Source organism: Sciurus vulgaris (assembly GCF_902686455.1).
Source record: "Sciurus vulgaris genome assembly, chromosome: 9".
NCBI classification, from domain to species: domain Eukaryota; kingdom Metazoa; phylum Chordata; class Mammalia; order Rodentia; family Sciuridae; genus Sciurus; species Sciurus vulgaris.
In genome coordinates, this window is record NC_136469.1 from 26,184,096 (window position 1) to 26,205,286 (window position 21,191).

Below are 21,191 nucleotides of genomic sequence, written 5' to 3' on the forward strand. Positions count from 1 at the left end.
TGTGTGTGTGTGTGTGCGTGCGCGCGCGCGCGCGCGCACGCACACATTCCATTTCCCTCTGTTGCTGGCCTCTGGCTCCATGTGCTGGTGCATTTCCTAACACACAGCTGTAATGCTCAGGAACAACCATGCCGTGTGGTCCCAGCAATGCTAACAATAGAAAACAGCATCCCACAGGGCAGGGAGGAGAATTAGGCAAAGTGGTTCAGCGACAGCTTCCCAGAGAGCATCCCTAAGGAAAGGTTTCCACTTGAAACCCATCATTTACTTGAAAATCAAGTGCTGTGACTTTGACTTTTTCTGGTGTTCAGAGCCCTGAGCCCTTGTTTTTTGGAAGGAGTTACCCCACTGGTGACATATAAATAAGATTTGGGAAATGGGGGGCGGGGGGCAGAGGCCTCTCTCTCATCCAGTTTTTCACATTTTTCATCTGAGTGTCTCGTGTTCCTTCTGCAGCATTGTCAATCGGAAGGCTCGCGCAGTGTACCCGTGTGAAGCAGAGCACAGCTCGGAATTGTCTTTTGAGATAGGAGCAATTTTTGAAGATGGTAAGTATTGGTAGCAGGTTCATGGTGGGACATGTTCTGTCACCCCAGATGCCTCCACACACAGTACGCAGTCGTGTGGTCTTTAGGTGCTCTGGACAGGAGATACTAACCCCTTTGGTTCTCAGGCCCTGAGTGCCAGGGGGCTGTGTCCAGGTCTTGGAGCCCACTTCTGCTCTTGCCTTGGTTATTCTGCAGCCCTTTTATCTCATGTGGATCTTCATTGAGGTCATTCCTCCTCACGGATAGAAGCTAATGCCACTTGGAGTCAATACTTCTGATTTGCTTCCTTTGATTTCTAGGTCTCCCCAAGCAAGCCTCCAGATACCTCAGGTTTACTAACTCTGTGCTTTCAGAGAAGATTCTCACGCACAGAGCATTTTCATTTATAATCCCCTCACCATCCTCATGCTTCACGTTTTGGCCAACTTGAATAGTATGTGAATCTCTAGATATGGGTATTGACTTTGCATATTGGAACAAGGGTGTAGATTTTTGAGGGTTTAATATTCTCACACAAGCATTTTGCAGCTATAGTTGATTTAATATTTTAGAAATTTCTCTTATGGTTCAGTGTATTTTCCCCCCCTGGCTCCGGATTTCTACCCTCCCTAGTCCTGCTTATTATGAAATTCATTGGTTGCTGTGGAAACAGCGCTGTTGTGTGTGGGTGGAGCTCCCCAGAAGAGTTGGGTGGAAGCAGGGTGAACCTTGGATGCTTGGAATGGAAGGGCTGATAAGCCAGAATGTTTGGAGTCTGCAGTGTATCAATAATGCCTGTGGTGGTATGTTGTCAGTAATGCAGCATTTGCTGGTGATTATTTTTTTAGAAAGCATGTTGCTTCATTTAGAATAGATTTCTATATGTGTTTGTATGTGCTCCTGAGAGCCAGGGACTCTGGTCACATCAGAAAACAACACCAATACCCGCTGAACAACAGGGTTATACTTTGTGGAAAAATTTCGTTCTTGGGTTAGAAACAAGATCATTTCTCATCGCCCTAACATGCATGCAAAAAATTTTACCAGGAGAGTATGGCCACACAGCTGCCCTGCTCAAGGCCTGTCACACATTGGCATAGCAGATGGCAGATGGGAAAGCTAAGATGATAGTATTGAAATTCACCCATTCAAGACATGGTGAAGTGTTTTTGCTTTACATGTTTCATGTTTGGATCCAATGAGGATTCTCTGAAATCCCTTGCACAGTATTGTTTGTGATATAGTTGCCTTGGTCGAAAGTGTGTCTTATATGCCTAAGGCTGCAAGTAAAAATATGGACACAACTGACTAAATCAGTCAAAAATGGATTAGCTTTCAGGATAGTAAGTCTGGAAGCAGCGTGCTTCAGGGTCGATTAAGTCATATTCTTAAAGAACTCATCAGAGACCAAAGTATTTGCAACTCTGCACTAAACTGTTGTCAACTTGTAGATGCGGGCCTCGGACCCGTTTACCTGGTGGAGGCAAAGTGGCTGTCATAGTTCCAGGCATCATGATCACTCTCAAATCCAGCAGAAGGGAGCATTTCATTTTATGTGTTATTCATTTTTTTTTTTTTTTTTTTGAAGAATGAGAAAAAATTTCCAGAATTTTCTTCCTACTTTACCTGCCCTCAGATCTCAATGGTTAGAACTGTGTCAAATGCTCACCCTAAACCCAACACTAGGAGTGACACGATCAGTGAGAATCACCCTGGGCATGTGACACGGTCCCTGGGCCCGAAGCCATGTAAATAGGGTCTGCTAGCATGGAGGAAAGGAGGAAAGGCTGGGTGACAGATTAGGAGACTTGGGTCCTCTAGCTCTGAAGGTCCTCAGTGACTTACAAGACTCTTCCTAAAAGAAGAGGGTGTGTGTCTGTAAAAATATACATGTAACACACATACTACCAGATTCTCTGCATGTTTTTGAAGAAGAAAGTGCCTTATAAACTCTGCTATTTTGTCTGAGATCAGCTCTTGGCTCTTATTAATTTGTGTGACCCTGGACTAGTTCCTTAAGTATTCTTCATCTGATCTCCACGGATGTCTGCCTGATGGCTGTTACATCAGGATAGCATTTAGGTTCCTGGAAGACGGGACTTTGAGTGATTCAGACATTTGAGGGACATGTTGCTAACCAGGATGCCACGCTGAGCACATAGTGAAGTGCCGTGGATATGGCCATGTTCTCAGCCAAGTCATGTCTTCCTCAAATGTGGTGCCTGGAGTGCTGGTGTCCAGCTCTGGCTAGATTTGCTGGCTGGGGCACCCAGGGTGGCTTGGTAGTTCCTCAGTCCCTCCCCCAGAGTTCTCTACTCCAAAAATGCCTTGATGATGTGTCGACGCCTTCTCCCTGCCCAAATATATAAGCGTCTCATTTTTTGTTAGCTGTGTGTCTTGCAGGTTCATAGTGGTGCAGAGAATCTTAGTGGGAGGCATTCGGAATTGGCACTGTGAGATCTGCAGTTCCCTGGGGATGGTTCTTAAAGGCAACAGGAAATTGTGTGTTTACAACTTCCTGTTCTGTGCCCAGTTGACCTCTCAGGCAGCTAAAAGCACATGCTTGCTCAGAAGAGCCTGGTGGAGTCCTTCCTCCTGTGGTGGGTGTGGGGGGGGGGCGTTTCCCTTCTGACCAACACAGCAAGACACAGGGGGCGGGCTATATGGCCACAACTTCTGTGGAGCCGCCAGTGCTCAAAGTATCCACTGTTTACAGCTTGGACCACAGGAATGTCACCAGGAATTGTCTCTTTCTACAGACCAGCAACACTTAGTGTACCCAAAATACTCAAGACTTCATTCTTGTGTCACTTATCCATTAGGAACTGTCCAATATTCATACCATACGTTACATACTCCAGGTAACAAAGAAATCCAGCTTATGACATTTAGTGGCTTTGGAGAAAACAAAACACAGGTCAGAGTGACCCCTGGGTCGCAGCGTCTGTAGTTATATGGTTTGGAATATCTATAGCAATGAGAAATCCTAAACCAGAGTGTAGAAAAAGGGATCTTTTAGTAATGTTCTTCCGCTTGGACCTGGACTTCAGTTCTGAGTTCAAATCTTGGCTGAAGATTTGTTTCTGCACTTTGGGGAAATGCCTCCCACAACCCACCAGGAGGGCAATGTTTATAATGTCTCAGGGTAGCCGATATGACTGCCCCAGGGACCTTTTCCTTTTCTCTGGGACTGGGGAACCCCAGAAATACATTTTTTTAAAAATTTTTATTTTTTCTAATTAGTCATACATGACAGTAGAATGCATGTATGCATTTTGATAGATCATACATAAACGAAGTATAATCTCATTTTTCTGCTTACACAAGTTGCAGGATCACATGGGTCATGCAGTCATATATGTACATGAGGTGATACTCTGTTCACTCTACTATCATTCATTTTGCTGGTGGCCCTGCAGCTGTCAGGCTCTCCCATCTGGTGGGAAGTGGTTGCTTCCCCAGGACTGCCCAGCAGGACCAGAGTCATTGCTGGGCACAGGGTCACCAGGAGCTGGCCTGGCTCAGTAGCGAGGCTGGCTTTCTGCGGATTCTGGGCTGCTTGGACTTTCACATGTACACAAGATGTCTCCATTGCTTGGGGAGCATCAGGTGTGGACCAGATTAATCATTAAAAGCCACTGGTGGTTACTCTCAAATAGAGTAATCCTTAAGAAGCCGTTTGGCATTATCTTGGAAAGTGGATCATGTACAGACCCCACATCCCAGCAATTTTTTTCTAGATATCTTCCTAACATGGGGAATCTTGAAAAATCTTAAGGTACCAGATGATGATACCATCTTTCACCACATAATCATTGCAGATTTTATGCTAATTGTTTTTTAACAAAAAAGTGCGAATACAACCATTATATGAAACTTTTATTGAAAAAATTGTGCTGATACTACTTAATCATTTATTATTAAACTGGTTTTCTTGCAAGATTAGGAATACTTGTGAATATATGTTAATGTGATCATTCAGTGAAATATGGTGTATAATGTGATTCTGGTTAAGCAAATAAATAAGCAAAATAAATAGTATGTTATTTGGAATGTGACATGTGATAAAATGTGGGTTTAACTACCACAAGCCTCCCTGTGGGCCATGATGCCAATTATAATGAATAATTTGGTATTCATTATACTAAGAGGAAGTTTCAATGATTTAAGTATTTGGCACGTATATAGGTTATTATGCAAAACAAGAGACCCTGAGTCTTTTCTAATGAGCTATCCTTTACCTGCTCTTTTAGAAAGGTAGAACACTGAGGCTCTGAGAGAATGGGTTAATTATACAGGGTCCTATAACCATTCAGGAGCCAGAAACATCTAGAAGGATGTTTGATCAACTATCTGGACACTGCCAAGTTGACAAAATTAACCACTGCATTGCCTCTTTCAGAAGCCATTTGGTAAACTAAGTTTAGAGAAGAGCTTGGGGTGGGTACTGGGATTCAGTGCTTCCAGAGGAGGAGGGAGACCTTCTCAGTCCTCACCTGCAGCCTCTGAACCACCTTGTGTCTGGGGATGCTCAGTTATTGGTGTTCCAGGCTTTTCCATCCCATTCCATCCCACCTACAGCCTATACTTGGCCACTTTCAGGCTCTTGGGTATTGCAGCATGTCCCCTTGGTCTCCTCCCTAAGTGACATTTCTTTTGATACTGGCTCTTACCTTCTAGGGAGGCGGAGGCCGGGAGGAAGTGAATGAGGGTGTGACCCTCAGTATCTGGCCTGTCCTGGGGGCAGGGTTCCCAGCCTGTCCCTGGATTCCTATTCAAGTGCCCCTTTCACCTTTCTCCTCTGTCCAGCTTATCTTTTATTAGTTCCTAGTTTCTGTGCAAGTGTGTGTGTGTGTGTGTGTGTGTGTGTGTGTGTGTGTGTGCGCATGCATGTGCGTGCAGCAAGCATGTGCAAGTTGGCTGTATATAAACTCCTAGGGGTCAAGTCATACCCCAGTGGTACTCGGCCATCACATGCCAGCCTGGATCTCTTTCAGGCCTCTGACTGAAGCCCTGAGCCCCCTTCCACTCAGGTGGCCTTGTGGTCACGTCCCTGACGATGCCTTTTGCACAGGTTCCAGTCCTTTTCCCTGATGGTGACTGCACACTGGTGGCTTGGCCAGCTTGAGCGTTTAGTCAAAGTGAGAAGCCTTTAAAAACCTTTCCCTGAGAAACAGCATTAGGGTGAAGGCAGCGACATGCTGCCTTATCACTTTGAGAGCACATCTCTGATGCAAGTATTGATTCATTTTTTATTCAAACGATTGTGCCTGATGCTGCGAGGTGCTGGGCACGTGAATTCTCACGCGTGTTACATGTATGGTGTGTGTGCCATGCTGTGGCCCAGAGTAGGAGGGGCTCGGAGTTCTCTCACGCGCTGAATGTGGAGGTGGGTGGCTGGGGTCCCTGATCCGTCCTGGAGCCCAGACGTTGTCCCAGCGGAAGGGGATGCTGAAGCTGACATCTGAGGTATTGTCCAGGCTTGGGTATGGGGAGAAGAGCACTTGGGAGGCCTGTATTTGAAGCCAGAGGTGTGGTGATGTAAGGAAGTGACAAGGCCAGTTTCATGCAGATGGCACAAGTACACGTCTCTTCAAGGGAGGGCGATCGAATGGCTACTTCACTGAAAAGGACAACTGGAATTGGATATTGCCTTCCAAACTAGAAGTTGCTGCATGTTAGTGAGCCATGAACTCAATTCGTTGAATTGCAATCGGCATTCAAAAACAACAACAAGGAAGGAGGACGTTGTCTGCAGTGAGGGTTGGTATTGTTTCAGCAGAGGTGCGTTGTGCCCACGGTGTTGTACTTGGTTTTGGATATAAAATGGTTCTCATATTGGGATCAGAAGTTGTATTTCAGAGCTGGCTCCTGAGTTAGTCTGTGGGGTGAGCGAATCCCCTCTTTAGGCATATGGTGCCTCTCCTGCTCCTCGCCATGGTTGGGGGCTACAGCTGGGGGCTAGCAAATGTCTCAGTATTTGATTTCCAAACTGCTGGTGAGGGCCTTGACCCTGTGTCTTTCTGTCCAGCGTGTGGTTATTCCCTTAAGCGTCCATTATGTATATTTATGGACACTTGCAGTGTGCCACACACTGTGTGGGTGTGTAAGGCTCAGACCTGCCCTCTGGACCTCCCTATCCAGCGTGGAAGTTAGACCGGTGCCTGGAAGTGTGTGTAAGGCGTGTAAGTGCTGAGAAGGTTGGAGGTAGACTCCACAGTGGAGGAGCCATCCCTCCAGGTCTCTAAAGAGAGAACACACGGGTGAAGAAGCGAGGGAAAGGCATGCTGGGAAGAAGGAACTGTGCATGCCAAGGCCTGTTGTCCAAGTTGGGATTTCTCTGGACAGGTGGTTGACATGCCTGATGGGTGGTAAATGTGAGGGGCTACTGGAGATGGGGGCAAGACCCTGTGCACCAGACCAATAAGAGCCTGGCTTTAACTTTAAGCAGGAAAATGATGTGCTGGAACTGTATTCTAGAAAGTTCCCTGAGCAGCTTTGTGCCCAGTTGATTGGAAGAACCAGACTGGAAGCTGGGGACCAGTTACAACTATTATCTGAAGAGAGATGGACTGGAGTGTGGTGGCCTACCAGGATGGCAGGCCCATCTGGAACCCTCGTAGAGACCTGTGACTAGACGTTCCAGAAGGGGGCCCAGTTGTCAATTGGCCCCTCCCCAGTTGAGTCTTTGACACACAGCAAATGTAAGCATGTTGGTAAAGTGATTTCTCTTCCTTTCCAGTACAAACCTCAAGGGAACCTGGCTGGCTCGAAGGGACCCTGAATGGCAAGAGGGGGCTGATTCCACAGAATTACGTCAAGCTGCTGTAGCTCCTGGCCCTGGAGGGCCTCCCCACTGCCCCTGCACCCAAGCACCTGCTGGGAGAGACACCCACATCCTCACTGGGACCTGCAGATCACCATTGGCACTCCAGGGCTGGGGAAGGTTCTAGAACTCACTGCATGGGACTATGTAGATTTGCGGATCAGAAGAAATCAGGATTAACAGAATGGACATTTCATTGGTCCAGCATCCTGATTGTGATTTTTAATTATCCAGCCTATGGAACGAGAGGGAGGGCTGCTGTCTGCCACCCAACTGCCCGCTCTAGGAACACACCACCAGACCCAGAAGGATCCCTCTCTTCCCGCACACATGCGGTTGAGATCTTAAAGGGAACTGTCCTTCCTCATTGTGCTGGGCTTTGGTGGCCGTGGTGTGGAGCGGGCTGTTGCTGGAGCTGGAGAATTGGTCTCAGCCTAGACAGGAGCAGGGAGAAGCTCTTTCCAAGCCAGCTCCTTCCCAGACTGCCACGCTGGGCCTCTGCGTTCACTCCACCTACCCCAGGCACATGGGCATATTTATAACCGGCTTTTCCTGGTGCTCCTCACCTGTGTGCTATTTGTATAATGTCACCTTTTGGCCCCAAAGTCTCTCTGTAAATGAAATAAAATGTAATTTACTATTTGATTGGTCTGGCCTAATGTGGGGAAGAGATCATGCAGTTCTCTTACAATATAGGATGAAAAATCGCCTCCCTCTGGTGCCAGCAGACTGACTCAGTAGAATCTGTGGGTGGATCCTTGACTGTTGATAGCAGGGCACATTCCTGGGGGTGGAGGGGGTGACGGGGTCTGCTCTGATGTGCGAAATCCTGAGGGGGCCGCCCCCAGCCTCTGCACAGGAGCTTTCCCAGAGGCTGGCAGCACCCCCACGCGGGGGGGGCGGGGGGGTTTCCATCAACTGCATTCACGCTGGGTAAGTCTCTCCCCCGCCACCTGATAGGCTGTCTGTCCTCCAGGCACCATTCTCACTATCAGAATTAAGCAGGGTTTCAGGAAGGTCCGAGGCTGGCAGACTCAGACCATTTCTGGACTAGCCTTGGCCCCGACCCTGCCATACTGCCTCATTGCCCTCAGCTTCCAGCTCTGGCACAGGCTCAGCCAACCTCTCAGGGAAGGTGGGGCTTACCTGGTGGAGCATGGAGCTCAGTTTTAGCGGTCTTAGAATTCTGAAGCCAGCCCTGTGCCAGAGGCTGCTGGTGGTTGCCGGGTGAGGGTAGGAGCAACATGTCTTCCCGATAGGAGGTTCTGGACCTGTCAAGACTTCTGAAGAATTTATCCAGAGAAGGATGTGTCTGTTGCCTCTTCCTCAGAAAAGTGACTCAAGAGCTTGCTGTTTCCCTGATTAACAACTTTGGAGTCTCCTCATATGGACCATGTAAAGGGCATCGAGTTTGGAATTGCTGTAGATTGGACCTGGAATGTTCTCCAAAGGCCTATTAGAGGTTTGGTCCCAGCCTGTGGTTCTGTTGGGAGGTAGAGCCTGTGGGGGGTGGCTGGGGGAGATTTTTGGTCATTGAGGGAGTGCCCTGAGGGAGATTATGTGACCCTATTTTGTGTCCCGGCCATAAGGTGAAGAGTTTGCTGCCTCATCACAGGCCCAAAGCAATGGGGCCAGTTGGTCCTGGATTGAAACCTCTAAAACTGTAAGCCTAAATAAGTCCTTTCTTTTTATACATTGATTATCTCAGGTATTTTGTTACAGTAACAGCAAGTCAACTAACATAGGAATTATATATATAGGGGAAATGTGCTTACTGAAAAGCACTTATTTTGTAAATAAAAGTAAGGACAATTTCAATGCAGTGTAGTTGAAAATACAAAATCACAGGTCTCTTGGAAAGTACTGAGACTGTGAGGATCCCAGGACCTTCTCCAGCAGCCAGCTCTGAGGCTTATGCATGGGTGAGCTTTGCCTGGAGGTGAGGTGGCAGAACCTTCAGGGCTGCCATTTCCTGCCCCTGCTGGTGGCTTAGGGGTATAGAAGGGGAGCTAGGCTCCTTTGAAGAGGTTCCTGGTGTGTTCCACTTTACCAAAGCCCACTGTAGGACGCGTACACCTACAGGCAGAGGTGATGGGCTCTGGGCTGGGAGCAGATCCTGGCAGCATCCCTATATGGCGCATCCCGGGGGCAGGGAACGAGGGGCGTGGCATGAGGACTTGTTTTATTTGCTCGTTCTGGGAAGATTTCCTTTGTTCACAGTGAGGTGCATCCATGAAATGCCCCACCACCACTGGTAAGGAAGCCACCACTGAGCTTGGATTTTCTTTGTGACCTTGAACAAAAACAAACAAACCAACCAACCCCATCCTGATGATTTTCTTATGTCCTTAAATCATACCAACTGTTTGGAGGTGAAATGTCCAGACAGAAGTAGTGTGTCCAAGATCAGTATGTGCCTGGTTGATGGGGACTTCAGGTCCCTTTTTTGTTACCGTGTGACTGTGATCTGCATCCTTGTGAGGACCCTCTGTTGCGTAGAATGCCTGCAGCGTGACAGCAGTGAAGCTTCAGGGCAGTGTGGCTATAACAGTCCCCACAGCCCTCGGAGCTGCAGACCTATCCTGTGCTGACCGGGGAGGAACAGGGTAGTGCCAGAGTGGGCCAAGGCTGTTTCCTATGAGGATGTGACCACGAGCACAGTGTGGCCCTTTTTGCCAAGGCCACTGGGCAGGGAGCTTTCCCCTGGGCATGACCCAAAATATACTTAGTAATGGGATCAGGGTGTTTGCTCACGCTGGAGGATCGTCTTCACTTCTCCAGGAGTGGAGCGTGTGTTTTGCTGTGTTTTGCTAGATGGGCGTGGCCAGCTCCCTGGCCCTCTGTGGTGGGAGCCCCACCCTGCTTGGGGCTCTGGCCCTTGGCTCTGTCCCCTGTCCAGCAACTCCAGTTGCCACTGCTTGGACCACGCCTGCAGCCTGTGTGCAGAGAGGCAGGAGGATGGTTTGGTCAAAAGAGGGCACTCGTATTTTGTGTTTTGGGGGCTGGCTGTGGGGCTGCAACTGCTGCTGTCACCCACAGGCCTCGTCTGGGTGTCCCTGCACATGGGAAGGGGGTGCCAAGGGAAAACAGCCTGTGGGAATGCAGCCCCCCTCCTTCCTTTGCAGCAGCAGCAGGGTCTGCAGAGTAAGCAGGGCTGGTGGGGCCTTCCAGTCATGAATGTTTAACTCATTCTCTCTCTACCATGACTGGGAGCCAGAAGGTCACCCTTTGTATAGATGAGAAAAGGAAGTGAAGTACTGGCTGGGGTCAGTAAGCTAATTGAACACCTGTTGTGTACCATATTGTCTTGGGACAGTAGAGGACAATGGCCATTACAGAGTGCACCTGCCCCTGTTCGTACAGAGTGCATCTAGCCCCACTACATCCCAGTGGAACGTCATTTGGGAATAGGACCATTCCAGAGGTAACCAGTGAAACTGAGCACAGTTGGGTTGGGCCTCAATCTGATAGAACTGGTTTTTTAATGACAAAGAGAAATTTGGACACTGAGACAGACAGACATAGAATAAAAACAACAAGAAGAAACAACAGAGAGAAGATGACCATCTCTAAGCCAAGGAGGAAAACCTGGTGCAGTTCCTTTCCCAAAATACAGAAGGAGGAAACTCTGCTGACACCTTGATCTCAGACTTCCGGCCTCTAGAGCTGCGAAAAGGTGCGTTTCTGTAGCATAAGCCCCCAGCGTGTGGGCCTTTGATACCACAGCTCCAGGAAGCTCTTACAGTGGCTGAAGGTAATGTCTTGAGTTAAGAACAACCTACTCTGAAATTCTTTTTTATCTGTTTTGTACCTGGGTGATCTTGGCCAAGTTACTCAACCTTTTTATGCTTCAGTTTCCTTCTGTGGAATGGAGAGAGGAGTACCAACGTCTTGGGATGCTGTGACAAACAGAAGGTGATGTGCTCCAAGAGTGCACAGCAGGGGAGATGACTTTGATAAGTGGAAGGGATGGCAGAGGTTGGGCCTCAAAGGTGTGATGGTGGGTTAGCCTGTGTTCCTTTCTCATATCTTAGCCACTGTTAGAGTTTGGACCTGGAATGTTCGCTAAAGGCCCATATGCTGAAGGCTGGGTCCCCAGTCTTTGGCACTACTAGCACTTGGTGGTGGAACCTTTAAGAAGGGGAGCCTAATGAAAGGAGGCTAGGTTATTGGGGGTGTGCCCTTGAAGGGGCCATTGGGATTCTGGCCCATTTTGCATGTCTCTGCTTCCTGGTCACTGTGTGGTGAGCACCTTTGCTCCAACACACGTTCCTGCCATGATGTTCTGCCTTGCAACAGGGCCAACTGACTCTGGAACGAAACCTCTGAAACCATGAGCCAAAACAACCTTTCATTTTTAAGTGTTGATTCTCAGGTATTTTGTTATGGCAGTGAAAACCTAACACAGCTACCTCTACTTCTTTCTAGTGTTGCTTCTCTAATGACTATTCCTTGCTTTTGTTCTTTGTCCCACATTATTGAACCTCTCTTCTTCCCAAGGGTATTGTCTCTATAATCTTGGGCTTGTCCTTATTCCCCATTCACTTCAGTGTTGGGCATTTCTTCATGTTTTGTTTTTTCTCCTCCAGCCTCTCAAAGCCAGTCTGGCTATTCCTTCTTTGGCTAGATGGTTTCAATGATGTCTCAAGTCTTCTTCAGTCACACAACTTCCTTCTCTCTCCTCTGAGGATGTTAATCCAGGAAAGCGTCCTCAAACAGCTTTCCTGCTCCTTGTCCTGCAAATGTCTTCTCAGATGCCTGTCATCTCTTTCTCCTTGGCTGGCCTGGGCAATAATTTATTGCTACTCTATTTGGGCAGCCCAGCACATTCTCCCAATGCTTTAACTTCTGGTTAAAAGTATCTCAGTCTACTGGTTAGAGGAACATGTTGGGGAAAACTTTCTGTTAGAAGATCTCCTTGATTAATTGACAACTGCTCAGAGAGAGACCTGAGCTTTGAAGCTGGGGCAGTGAATATGCATGGGATGCATCTAGACAGCGTGGTGCCCTATGTTGGTACCTGGATTTCTTCTGTGAAGGGTTTAGCAACAGTGAAGTGAGAAAAGCATGATCCAACCCAGCTGGGTCAGGCTGGCCTGGGGCATGGAGATCTCCAGATCCAAACCAGGGGACACTTGGAAACTACTGTCAGCAACACATGTCCTGCAAAAATATAGCTGAGTAACTGCTAGTGGTAGGTTGATTTAATGATCCCAATCTTTCATCCCTCCCTGGATCCTGGAGCTCAATAATCTGACAGTAAGTTTGACCTTGTAACTTGCTCCTTTGACCAATGGATCAGGAATACACTTGGTGCAGTTAGAACCTTGAAAACACCTTGGGCTTTTCACCTTCTATCTGCCTAGGCTGCCCTGCTGGAGGATGAGCGGCTATATGGAGCAGAGCCATCGGAGACCAGACACAGATACACCGACAAGCCCAAGGCAGCCGAGCCTGGCCCAGGTCTGAGACCCCGCCTCTCCTCCAGGCTGACTCAGACTCAAGAGAAATAAGTGGTGGTCGATTTGGGCGATTAAAGCGTGGAGTGGCTTATTAAGTGGCCGTAGCTAACTGCCTGCTCCTCTGCTCCGTGCTCCTTTGCCTCGTGCTGGTCCAGGCTCAATGTTGAGATCAGGTCTTCATCTTCTCCAACACTGTTTGAGAAGCAGCTTTATTTTCAAGAGAAGTGCTGCACTACCAACTGGATGGCTTAAAATTAAGGTGCCAGAGACTTGTTATCAAGTCATTTCAATTTGTGTTCATATGTATGGTTTATCAAAAAGTGTGTTAGCATAGACTTTTACATAAAGGGACAATGTTGTCTAGTTGAGGGGCATTCAATGTACAGAAGCAAACAAACCCCTCATATATGCAGATATGGTTTTTCTGCTCTGGCAAACAGTAGCTGGCTGTCTCCGTGGCAGAGGCAGTTCTGAGCTAATGATTCCTAAATTCTTTGGGCCTGAGAATGCTTTTAGAAATGCCTAGCATGAAATAAAGGCACCCTTGATCCAAGAATAAGGCAATGTAATTCAGAAAGCACATCCACCCTAACCAAGGGTGCACATGGGGCGAGGGGGTCTCTCAAAAGGCTCACAGCCAACATGGCTTTGGTTCAAGTTAGGGGCTCCTTAGGAAAGGCACTGCTCTGCGTAGGTCTGATTTCTTAAAAATTTAAATATAAAATTGCCTTCATTTATAGATGTTTTATAAACAATATTTCTATGCCTCTTTTCCTATGCTGTGGTCAGTGGCTGTACTGTTTGCCAGAATTACGTCCACTGCATTAAAGCAGAGTTGAATTTGGTTTTCAAATGGTGGCGTCTCTCTGAAAGCAATTCATTTTAACAGTCACCAGTAAAAGGACACATTAAAAATGTACTTGAGTTTATCTTGTAGGAAATAGATGTTTTCTGTTTAAAAATGAGCTGGTAATTGCCTACTGCTCTTTTGGTGATCTTTGATAAGGATCAAGGTTGAGAAGTCCATGAGTGTGGGAAGTATGGTGATGGGGGGGAAGCTGACCTCTTTGCAGCCCAGGGTACGGGGTGAAAAATGAGACCACGTGGAGGAGCAACTTCAAAGACGGGGCATCCACTCACGTGAGTCTCAAAATCTGCATATTGAACAGATTTTTCTGTGATTGTGAAGATAAATGAGATAATATATAGTGTTTGGACTTCAAGGTAGCAGATATTAAAGTGTTACAGGGTATTGTAGTGAACTGCACATTGGCATCCAGTCTCAGAAGAGAATTAATGTATGCACTAACGTAGGGCTCTAATGTTGGACAAAACCCCCCATTATTCCATATTGGCTCTAGGCAGAAGTGCATCTAGTCAAGATCTGGAGAGGCAGAGTCAGGTGTACCTACTGACATTCAAATGAACTGTTTCCAAAACGACAGGTGATTAAAGTAAAGGATTTATTGTAATCTGCTTACAGTCCTTTGCAAAGACAGACATATGTTTTTGCATAAAGATATAAATTGCTTCATTTTAAACTAATTTAGTGTTTTTTTTTTTAATTATATGAAGAAGTTTTGGTGAATTATGAATTGTACCAAACCAAGATTTTTTAAGAGCAATATGGTACAAAAATAAGAGCAGACAGACAATTTGGACTGGGACAGGCATTCAACAATGAATTTAGAATATGGCTTTGCTGTTTAATCAAGCAAAGTTACCCGGAGACACACAAAGAGCCAGTAACTTTGTTAATACAAAAAGCTGATGCAGACCATCTTCATCCCAAACCTGGCTGGTTAAGCTCAAATTCCTCAAGTCTGAACTTGAAGCTGCTTTTGTAAGCCATTTCTTTTCCAGGATCTCCCAGTCTGCATGCTATGTATTTATCACCTTCAAAGTGTGGCTTTCATATTGCTGTGCATGTAAGTTGGCTTTATTTAAAGATCTGCCTATAAATTAAATTCTTGAAATTGCAAATTAGGTAAGAAAAACATCCTCCCTCGAGTGCAGCCTTCACAGGTTTCCCCTTGCATAAGGCAGGTGTCTTTTGAAAGACACAAGGTAATGTTGCCTGCATGGTGAAGTGTTGATCCGATCGCTGCCTTCGCCTGGCCTTGGACTTGAGCTGCAGCTTTTAGGTTTTGGAAAATGATGATTTCACTGAGTACCTGATGATGATCATCACCACTTTTAAAAGGTTAATTTGGCCTCTATGAAAGTAGTTTATTTAGTGCAATCATATCGTTTCCCCAAAGATCTCTGTTTGTGATTTGGGGCAAGAGAAAAGCCATAAATTGCATCAGTGCCAAACAGATTAATGAATTAAAAATTTTAGTGCCACTGTCTTGCTTATATGATCTGTAGTGTTTTTCTCCAAAACTGTTTATGTATAAAATTTTTTAAAACCTACCCTTAAAAAATCTAAAAACCCTCTAATGATCTTCCGGTCTCCACGCCATTCTGAATGACCCTTGCCAAGACAGCTTGTCCCAGTACATCCTGCCGTGATCTACGTGTTCCCATGGCCAGTTCCAGGAGTGCAGAACCCTTTCCAAGATCAGAGGTGACTATCTGATCTTTGACAGACGTAGAGAGTGCATGGATTTTTTTCCCCCCAAAGGAGAAAATTGGATTTTCTGAAATGGGAGGATTGTGCTCTCTGAGCCAAGTTTCCAGTCTCCCCTCCGAGAGCTGGTTCTGCTGCTTGTGGAAAAGGGGAGAGAGGCAGCTTTTGCAAAGCTGAAGCACTCCCAGGACCTTCTGTCCCCTGGGTGCTGTCAAAGGACACCTGCAAGGAGCTGCAGACACCGCAGTGTGTTGTCCCCTGATGGAAGGAGGACGAAGCAGAAACCGGAAAAACGTGCTCAAGTCTCTCAAACACCACAAGCGGGAGACCGAGAACAGAACAAAAAGTACAGAAAAAGTAGAAAGGCTTAAAGACAACCAAAGAGGTTTAAGTGAGGTTATTTACAACAGAGACTGTAAAATGGTAAATTAGATATGAAGCTAAAAAGGCACAGCTTTCCCTTTCTTAAATACACTGTAAACGGTTCATTATGCATGCATAACATTTCACTTTACAAAAAAAAATTTTTACCTTGTTTAGACAAAGATAGTACTTAAATAGTCTCCAGCAAAATAGAATTCTTTCAAAAATACTTTCCCATTCATCCTATTCACCATTAAAGTTTTTTTTTGTTTGTTTTGTTTTTTCGTATGTGTCTCATTTACAAAAGATCCTTACACCTTATTTCAGGTCCTTCACAATTTATACATACAGTAATGTACAGCACAGCAAAAGACTGCAAAAAATTATCTGTAAAGCCAACACAATAGATACTAGAAATCGAAACCAAGGCATTTAACATCTTATCCATCCTAATTAAATAATAAATGGACGCTAAGAGTGTGTATCCGGTGACGGAGCAGAGTGCACCCAGAGAGGGCCTGTTCCACGCCGTGAGTTTTGTTATTACACAACAGGAATCTGTATATGTTTTTTCTTTTTGTGTTTTTTAAATAACAAAAGGAATATTAATGCCCCATATTGACTATACGTTTTATGTGCAAACCAAGGGTAAGCTTTAAAAAGTTCGTTAGTCCTTGAACCCTTTTAAAACAAGCGAACGATACCAGAAACTACATGGCATAGTTAAAACCTCCATCTGTTAAAATATCAAAATCAGAGTTATTGACTAGATATGGCTTTTCATCCAGAGGAACAGGAACGTGTTTCCAAGCAGCGGGATCGGAGAGGGAGGAACCCTTCAGCCTGCTCAGGTCTTGCCAAGTCCAGGTCCACGGCGCCCCCGGCTCCAGCCCCACGACGTGAGTCCAAGCTTGAGACTGCTGAACCAGTCAATCGACCACCGCGTGTTAAAAATGTGATTTCGTGGGTCCTTCGCGGGTGTGGAATAACACGGGGAAACTTAAGGCAAAGTTCTTCTGGTAAGACGGCGTCGTCACTTCCTGTGAAAGTAAAGGGGCTTGGCGTTGCCGGACTCCACCTTTGGCAGCTGGTCGCTGATGATCTCCACCAGCATGGCAGGGAACTCCACTTTCAGGGCCTGGGACTCACGGAAGGTGTAGAAGCAGAATTCCAGCAGGTCATTCACCAGCTGCAACACAGAGACAAGGGCGTGATGTGCAGCCTCCCTGGACCCCCACCAACGACTGCTGCTGTGAACACCAAGTCATCTGATTGGGGGTGTCGTGGCACCTGGGTCACTGAACCGCTCTTATCAGATCCTCGTTTCTAAATGTGAGTCTCTGGCTGTTGGTGATGGTGCTGGCTCAACACCCACAAATGGCAAGAGGGTGAGAAGCAGGACGGTGCCTCCTTGGTGGAGTGTCCCCACAGCCGGTGGCCCATGGAGCTGTGGCCAAGGGAGAAGCCAGTACTTCTCCCAGCTTCCTGCCCTGAGCAGGGGGCAGGGCTGAGGCTCCTTAGCCCCTAAGTTGAGCCTGATTTCTAGAGGGTGAAAGCATCCAGTTTGGGCTTGTCCCTCCACTTCATTTCTCTGCCCTGTGTCTCAAGAACCTGTCCAACTTCCCTGGACCTGAGCCATTCCCAATTCTGTAAGTTAAAAACCATAAATATATTCTATTTTTAAATCAGAAAAACTGCACTTTTTCTTTCGTGAATTCCATATATCGTGCTAAAGTTTGAATCTTAAGTGTCTTGAGTTGAAGTCTTGCCCCCCATGATGGTGCTACTGGGAAGTAGTTGGGGGCTATGCCTTTGAAGGAGAGAGTGGGACCAGACCCACCCTTTCCCTGGCACCCCCGTCATGGTGGGCTGCCTCGCCACAGGCCTAAAACCCATGGGACCAACTGATTGATCGTGGACTGAAATCTCCCAAACAAACCTTTTTTAGTTACAATGTATTTGTCACAGTAATGGAAAGCTGACTAACACACACCACTGTGAGATAAGTGACTTTTGGTCCTTTCCTGTTGTATCACAGTGGATGATATTAACATCACCTGTCATAAAATAACTCATCTTAAAACAGTGATTCTGGTGAAACCCCATCTATATTTTCCCTCAGTTCTTAACTCCGCTATCAAGGTTGAATAAGATAGTGAGACTTTCAGTATGAGCCAAGAGACAAGAAAATCTCATCTGGGGGAAAAAACAGTGCTCTGCTTGTGGCTCTCTTCTTCCTGCTGAGTGGTGTCCCTCAGATTCCGAAAACATTCACCAAGTGTCCTGCCCCAGTGGATGCTGGAGGCAAACACACTAGGACCCAGCATGACCACTGCCCTCTGGACCCACCATCCAGAGGATGTGTGAACATCCAGATGGATGTTCACACATTCATCCGTGCCTCCGTTTCCTTGTTGGTAATATAGGGATATGGACAGTACCTGATCCTCAGAGCTGTTCAGAGGACTGAATGACCCCGAGGAAGTGCTCTGAGCCTCATCCAGCATGGAACAAAATGGCGATTGTTAGGCAAGATGCTAAGACGTACTGCTGGGACAAAACCCCTTCAATGCCGTCCTGCCCAACCCTCCCACCATCAAATGTCATTTCTCTATGGGACACAATTTGCACTTCCCACACTGGGTCTTCACAGACTTTGTCCTCACTTCTCCCTTCTACAGAATAGGGGAAGAGAAAGCGTTTCTTATATTTGATCATTTCTTACAACGAAGACCAGTGGCTATCAAAGCTGACCTACCCTGCGTATGGCTCTCCCACCATGGTGCCACCAATGTCAGCTAGGCCAACTGTGGGGTGCGACACCCCCTTCAGCCAGCCGCAGAATCCTGCAAGCTTATTGCAGTTTTCAGGATCAGTTTCCCTGAGTCCCTTGGTGGCATGAAAGCCTTCCTTCCCCGTCAGCAAGGCAGCTGGTGTGCTTCCTCCACAGCAGGTCACGGCCCCACTCAGACAAGTAACCAGAAATCTGCATCGTGACCTCGGTTTGGGAAAGCACCTCCCAGCCAATCCCAGGGCCACAGCCAGCAGTCATCTTAAGAAGGGAGCCATCCTGTGAATTGGGGCTGATCTGGGTGAGAAACCCAGGCACTCCCGTCTCTGGGCCCCACAGACGTTCCGCTGCCCTGGCCCCGAGGGCGCTGCCTCTGGAAAACAACTTGGCCCAGCAGAGTGACTGTGACCCCAGCCCGCCAGGCACTGGTGCTGTGACGCAGAGGACGCTGCCCTCAAGAACCACAAGAGCGGATGCCTGTCCTCTGAGAGAAGAGAGTGTGGCCGGACACCTGTGGACTCGGGCAGAGCCAGGACTAACGGTAGGTACTCGGCTGGTTCCTGGCACTGACCAAGCAGGGGAGTCACACCGAGGTTCCTGCTGACGTGGGAGAACTGGAGTGGCCGTGAGCTACTCCCTGACCCTGTCACCCTGCCCTGAGTTCCACAACCAGGAAGGGGCATGAGGATGACTTTGCCCAGGTCTGCTCCAGGAGAAGCTCAACAGCCAAAAAGTCCGAGGGAACAAAGCTCTGGCTGTGGTCCTCTGGCTGCGCGGTCACAGACGCAGCAGAGGTCCACCACTGCGGCTGCCACCCTCGACTTACTACACGCTGCTGTCAGGTCTGGGTGTGAGTGAGGTGGCGTGTTGGGATTCCTGCCACTGCATCTCCCTGCGCCGTGTCTGGGCTGTACCACTGACGGGTTAGGAGACAACCCAACACCGGGCCCTGCCAGGCCCTTGGTAGCAGCAGCAGCAGCAGCACCTGAGGAAACCCCCATCACTGCTTTTGTAGGGACAGCTTCAGTGCACCCCATGCCTACCACTGACTGCACCCCCCCACCTGGACTGCTATGGTGTCCCTACTATTGTGTCACCTACAGAAGCGTGGGTCTCCAAAGGCACCGTGGAATGTACTGTATCCCCAAAACAACCAAGTGACTACATTATGGTGCCCAGCTGGACTCAAAGCCAACCTTCCATAACAAGCTGATACCCAAGGACATGGTTTCAGGAGAAAGCCATTTGCTAAGGCCCCCCCCCCCCCCCCCCACAAAAGTGACAAAGTGCAAATAACACAGGAGCACAAGAAATATATCAACAAAAGGAGGTGATGACACTTCCAGAATGCCCCACCCCCGCAACAGAGTCCCAGGAAAGACGGGCGCACTAACCAACAATGGGATTAGAAGAGCAGTCGGGCAAAAGAAAGTAAAGGCATACAGATAGTGATAGCTTGAGCTCTTCTTTTCCTATTTGTTGATGACACGATTCTATATTTAGAAGACCCCAAAAAACCCTACCAGAAAACTTCTAGAAGTCAAATTCAGCAAAGTAGCAGGATATAAAATTAACACCCATAAATCAATTGTGTTCTTTTATAGCCCAAGGATGAATCAGCTGAAAGAGAAATTAGGAAGATTACCCCATTCACAATAGTCTCGAAAAAAAAAAAAATGAGTAAAATGCCCAGGAATCAACCTAACAAAAAAGAGATGAAAGACCTCTACAATGAAAACTATAGAACACTAAAAGAAATTGAAGACAACCTTGGAAGATGAAAAGATCTTCCATTATAATTATGTCAAAATGGCCATACTACCAAAAGTGCTATACACATTTAATGCACGTCTTATTAAAATTAAAATGATGTTCTTCGTAGAAAAAGCAACTGTGAAATTCATTTGGAAAAATAAGAGGCCCAGAATAGCCAAAGCAATCCTTAGAAAAGTGAAGCAGGAGGCATCACAATACCAGACCTTAAATTTTACAACAGAGCCACAGTTACAAAAACAGCTAGGTATTTGCACCAAAACAGACATGAAGACCAATGGAAAGAATAGAAGACCCAGAGACAAATACAGTTATCTCATCCTTAACAAAGGTGCCAGAAACATTCAATGGAGAAAAGAGCCTCTTCCACAAATGGTACTGGGAAAACTGGAAATCCCTGTGTAGCAGAATGAAATTTAACACCTGTCTCTCACCCTGCACAAAACTCAACACAAAGTGGATCAAAGACCTAGGCATTAGACCAGAGACCCTGCACATGCTAGAAGAAAATGTAGGCCCAACACTCCATCATGTCAGCTTAGGAACTGAATTCCTCAATTAAGAGTCCTAAAGCACAGGAAGTGAAATCAAGAATAAATGGGGTGGTATCAAACTAAAAAGATGATTCACAGACAAAGAAACAATGAAGGGCATGAAGAGAAGGCCTACAGAATGGCGGAAAAATCTTTGCCACCTGTACCTCAGAGCATTAATCCCCAGAATATATAAAGAACTCAGCACCCCAAAATACCCCAAAACAAAACCCAATCAATACATGGGCAAAGGAACTAAACACACTTCACAGAAAAAATGTTCCTCTTTAGCAATTAGAGAAATGCAATTAAAATTACAGAGATTTCATCTCCAGTCAGAATGG

General features: G+C 46.9%; 2 protein-coding genes across 8 annotated transcripts in view; one reads left to right on the forward strand and one right to left on the reverse strand.

Moving 5' to 3' along the window:
• Positions 1–12,893, forward strand: part of ARHGAP10 (Rho GTPase activating protein 10) — a 296,650-nt gene extending 283,757 nt beyond the window's left edge. For 3 of the 4 annotated variants that reach the window (XM_079154583.1, XM_079154581.1, XM_079154584.1), the window contains 2 exons: positions 457–548; positions 7,270–7,998. In XM_079154583.1, coding sequence (XP_079010709.1) covers positions 457–548; positions 7,270–7,358 — 181 coding nt within the window. In that variant the 3' untranslated portion in view covers positions 7,359–7,998. Of the gene's footprint in view, positions 1–456; positions 549–7,269; positions 7,999–12,719 lie in introns of those variants that run through there. The other variant, XM_079154582.1, reaches the window with a different exon arrangement.
• Positions 12,894–14,321: 1,428 nt separating this feature from the next.
• Positions 14,322–21,191, reverse strand: part of NR3C2 (nuclear receptor subfamily 3 group C member 2) — a 330,269-nt gene continuing 323,399 nt past the window's right edge. For all 4 annotated transcript variants that reach the window (XM_079154578.1, XM_079154580.1, XM_079154577.1 and 1 more), the window contains exon 9: positions 14,322–16,939. In XM_079154578.1, the coding sequence (XP_079010704.1) occupies positions 16,784–16,939 (156 nt within the window). In that variant the 3' untranslated portion in view covers positions 14,322–16,783. The remainder of the gene's footprint in view (positions 16,940–21,191) is intronic.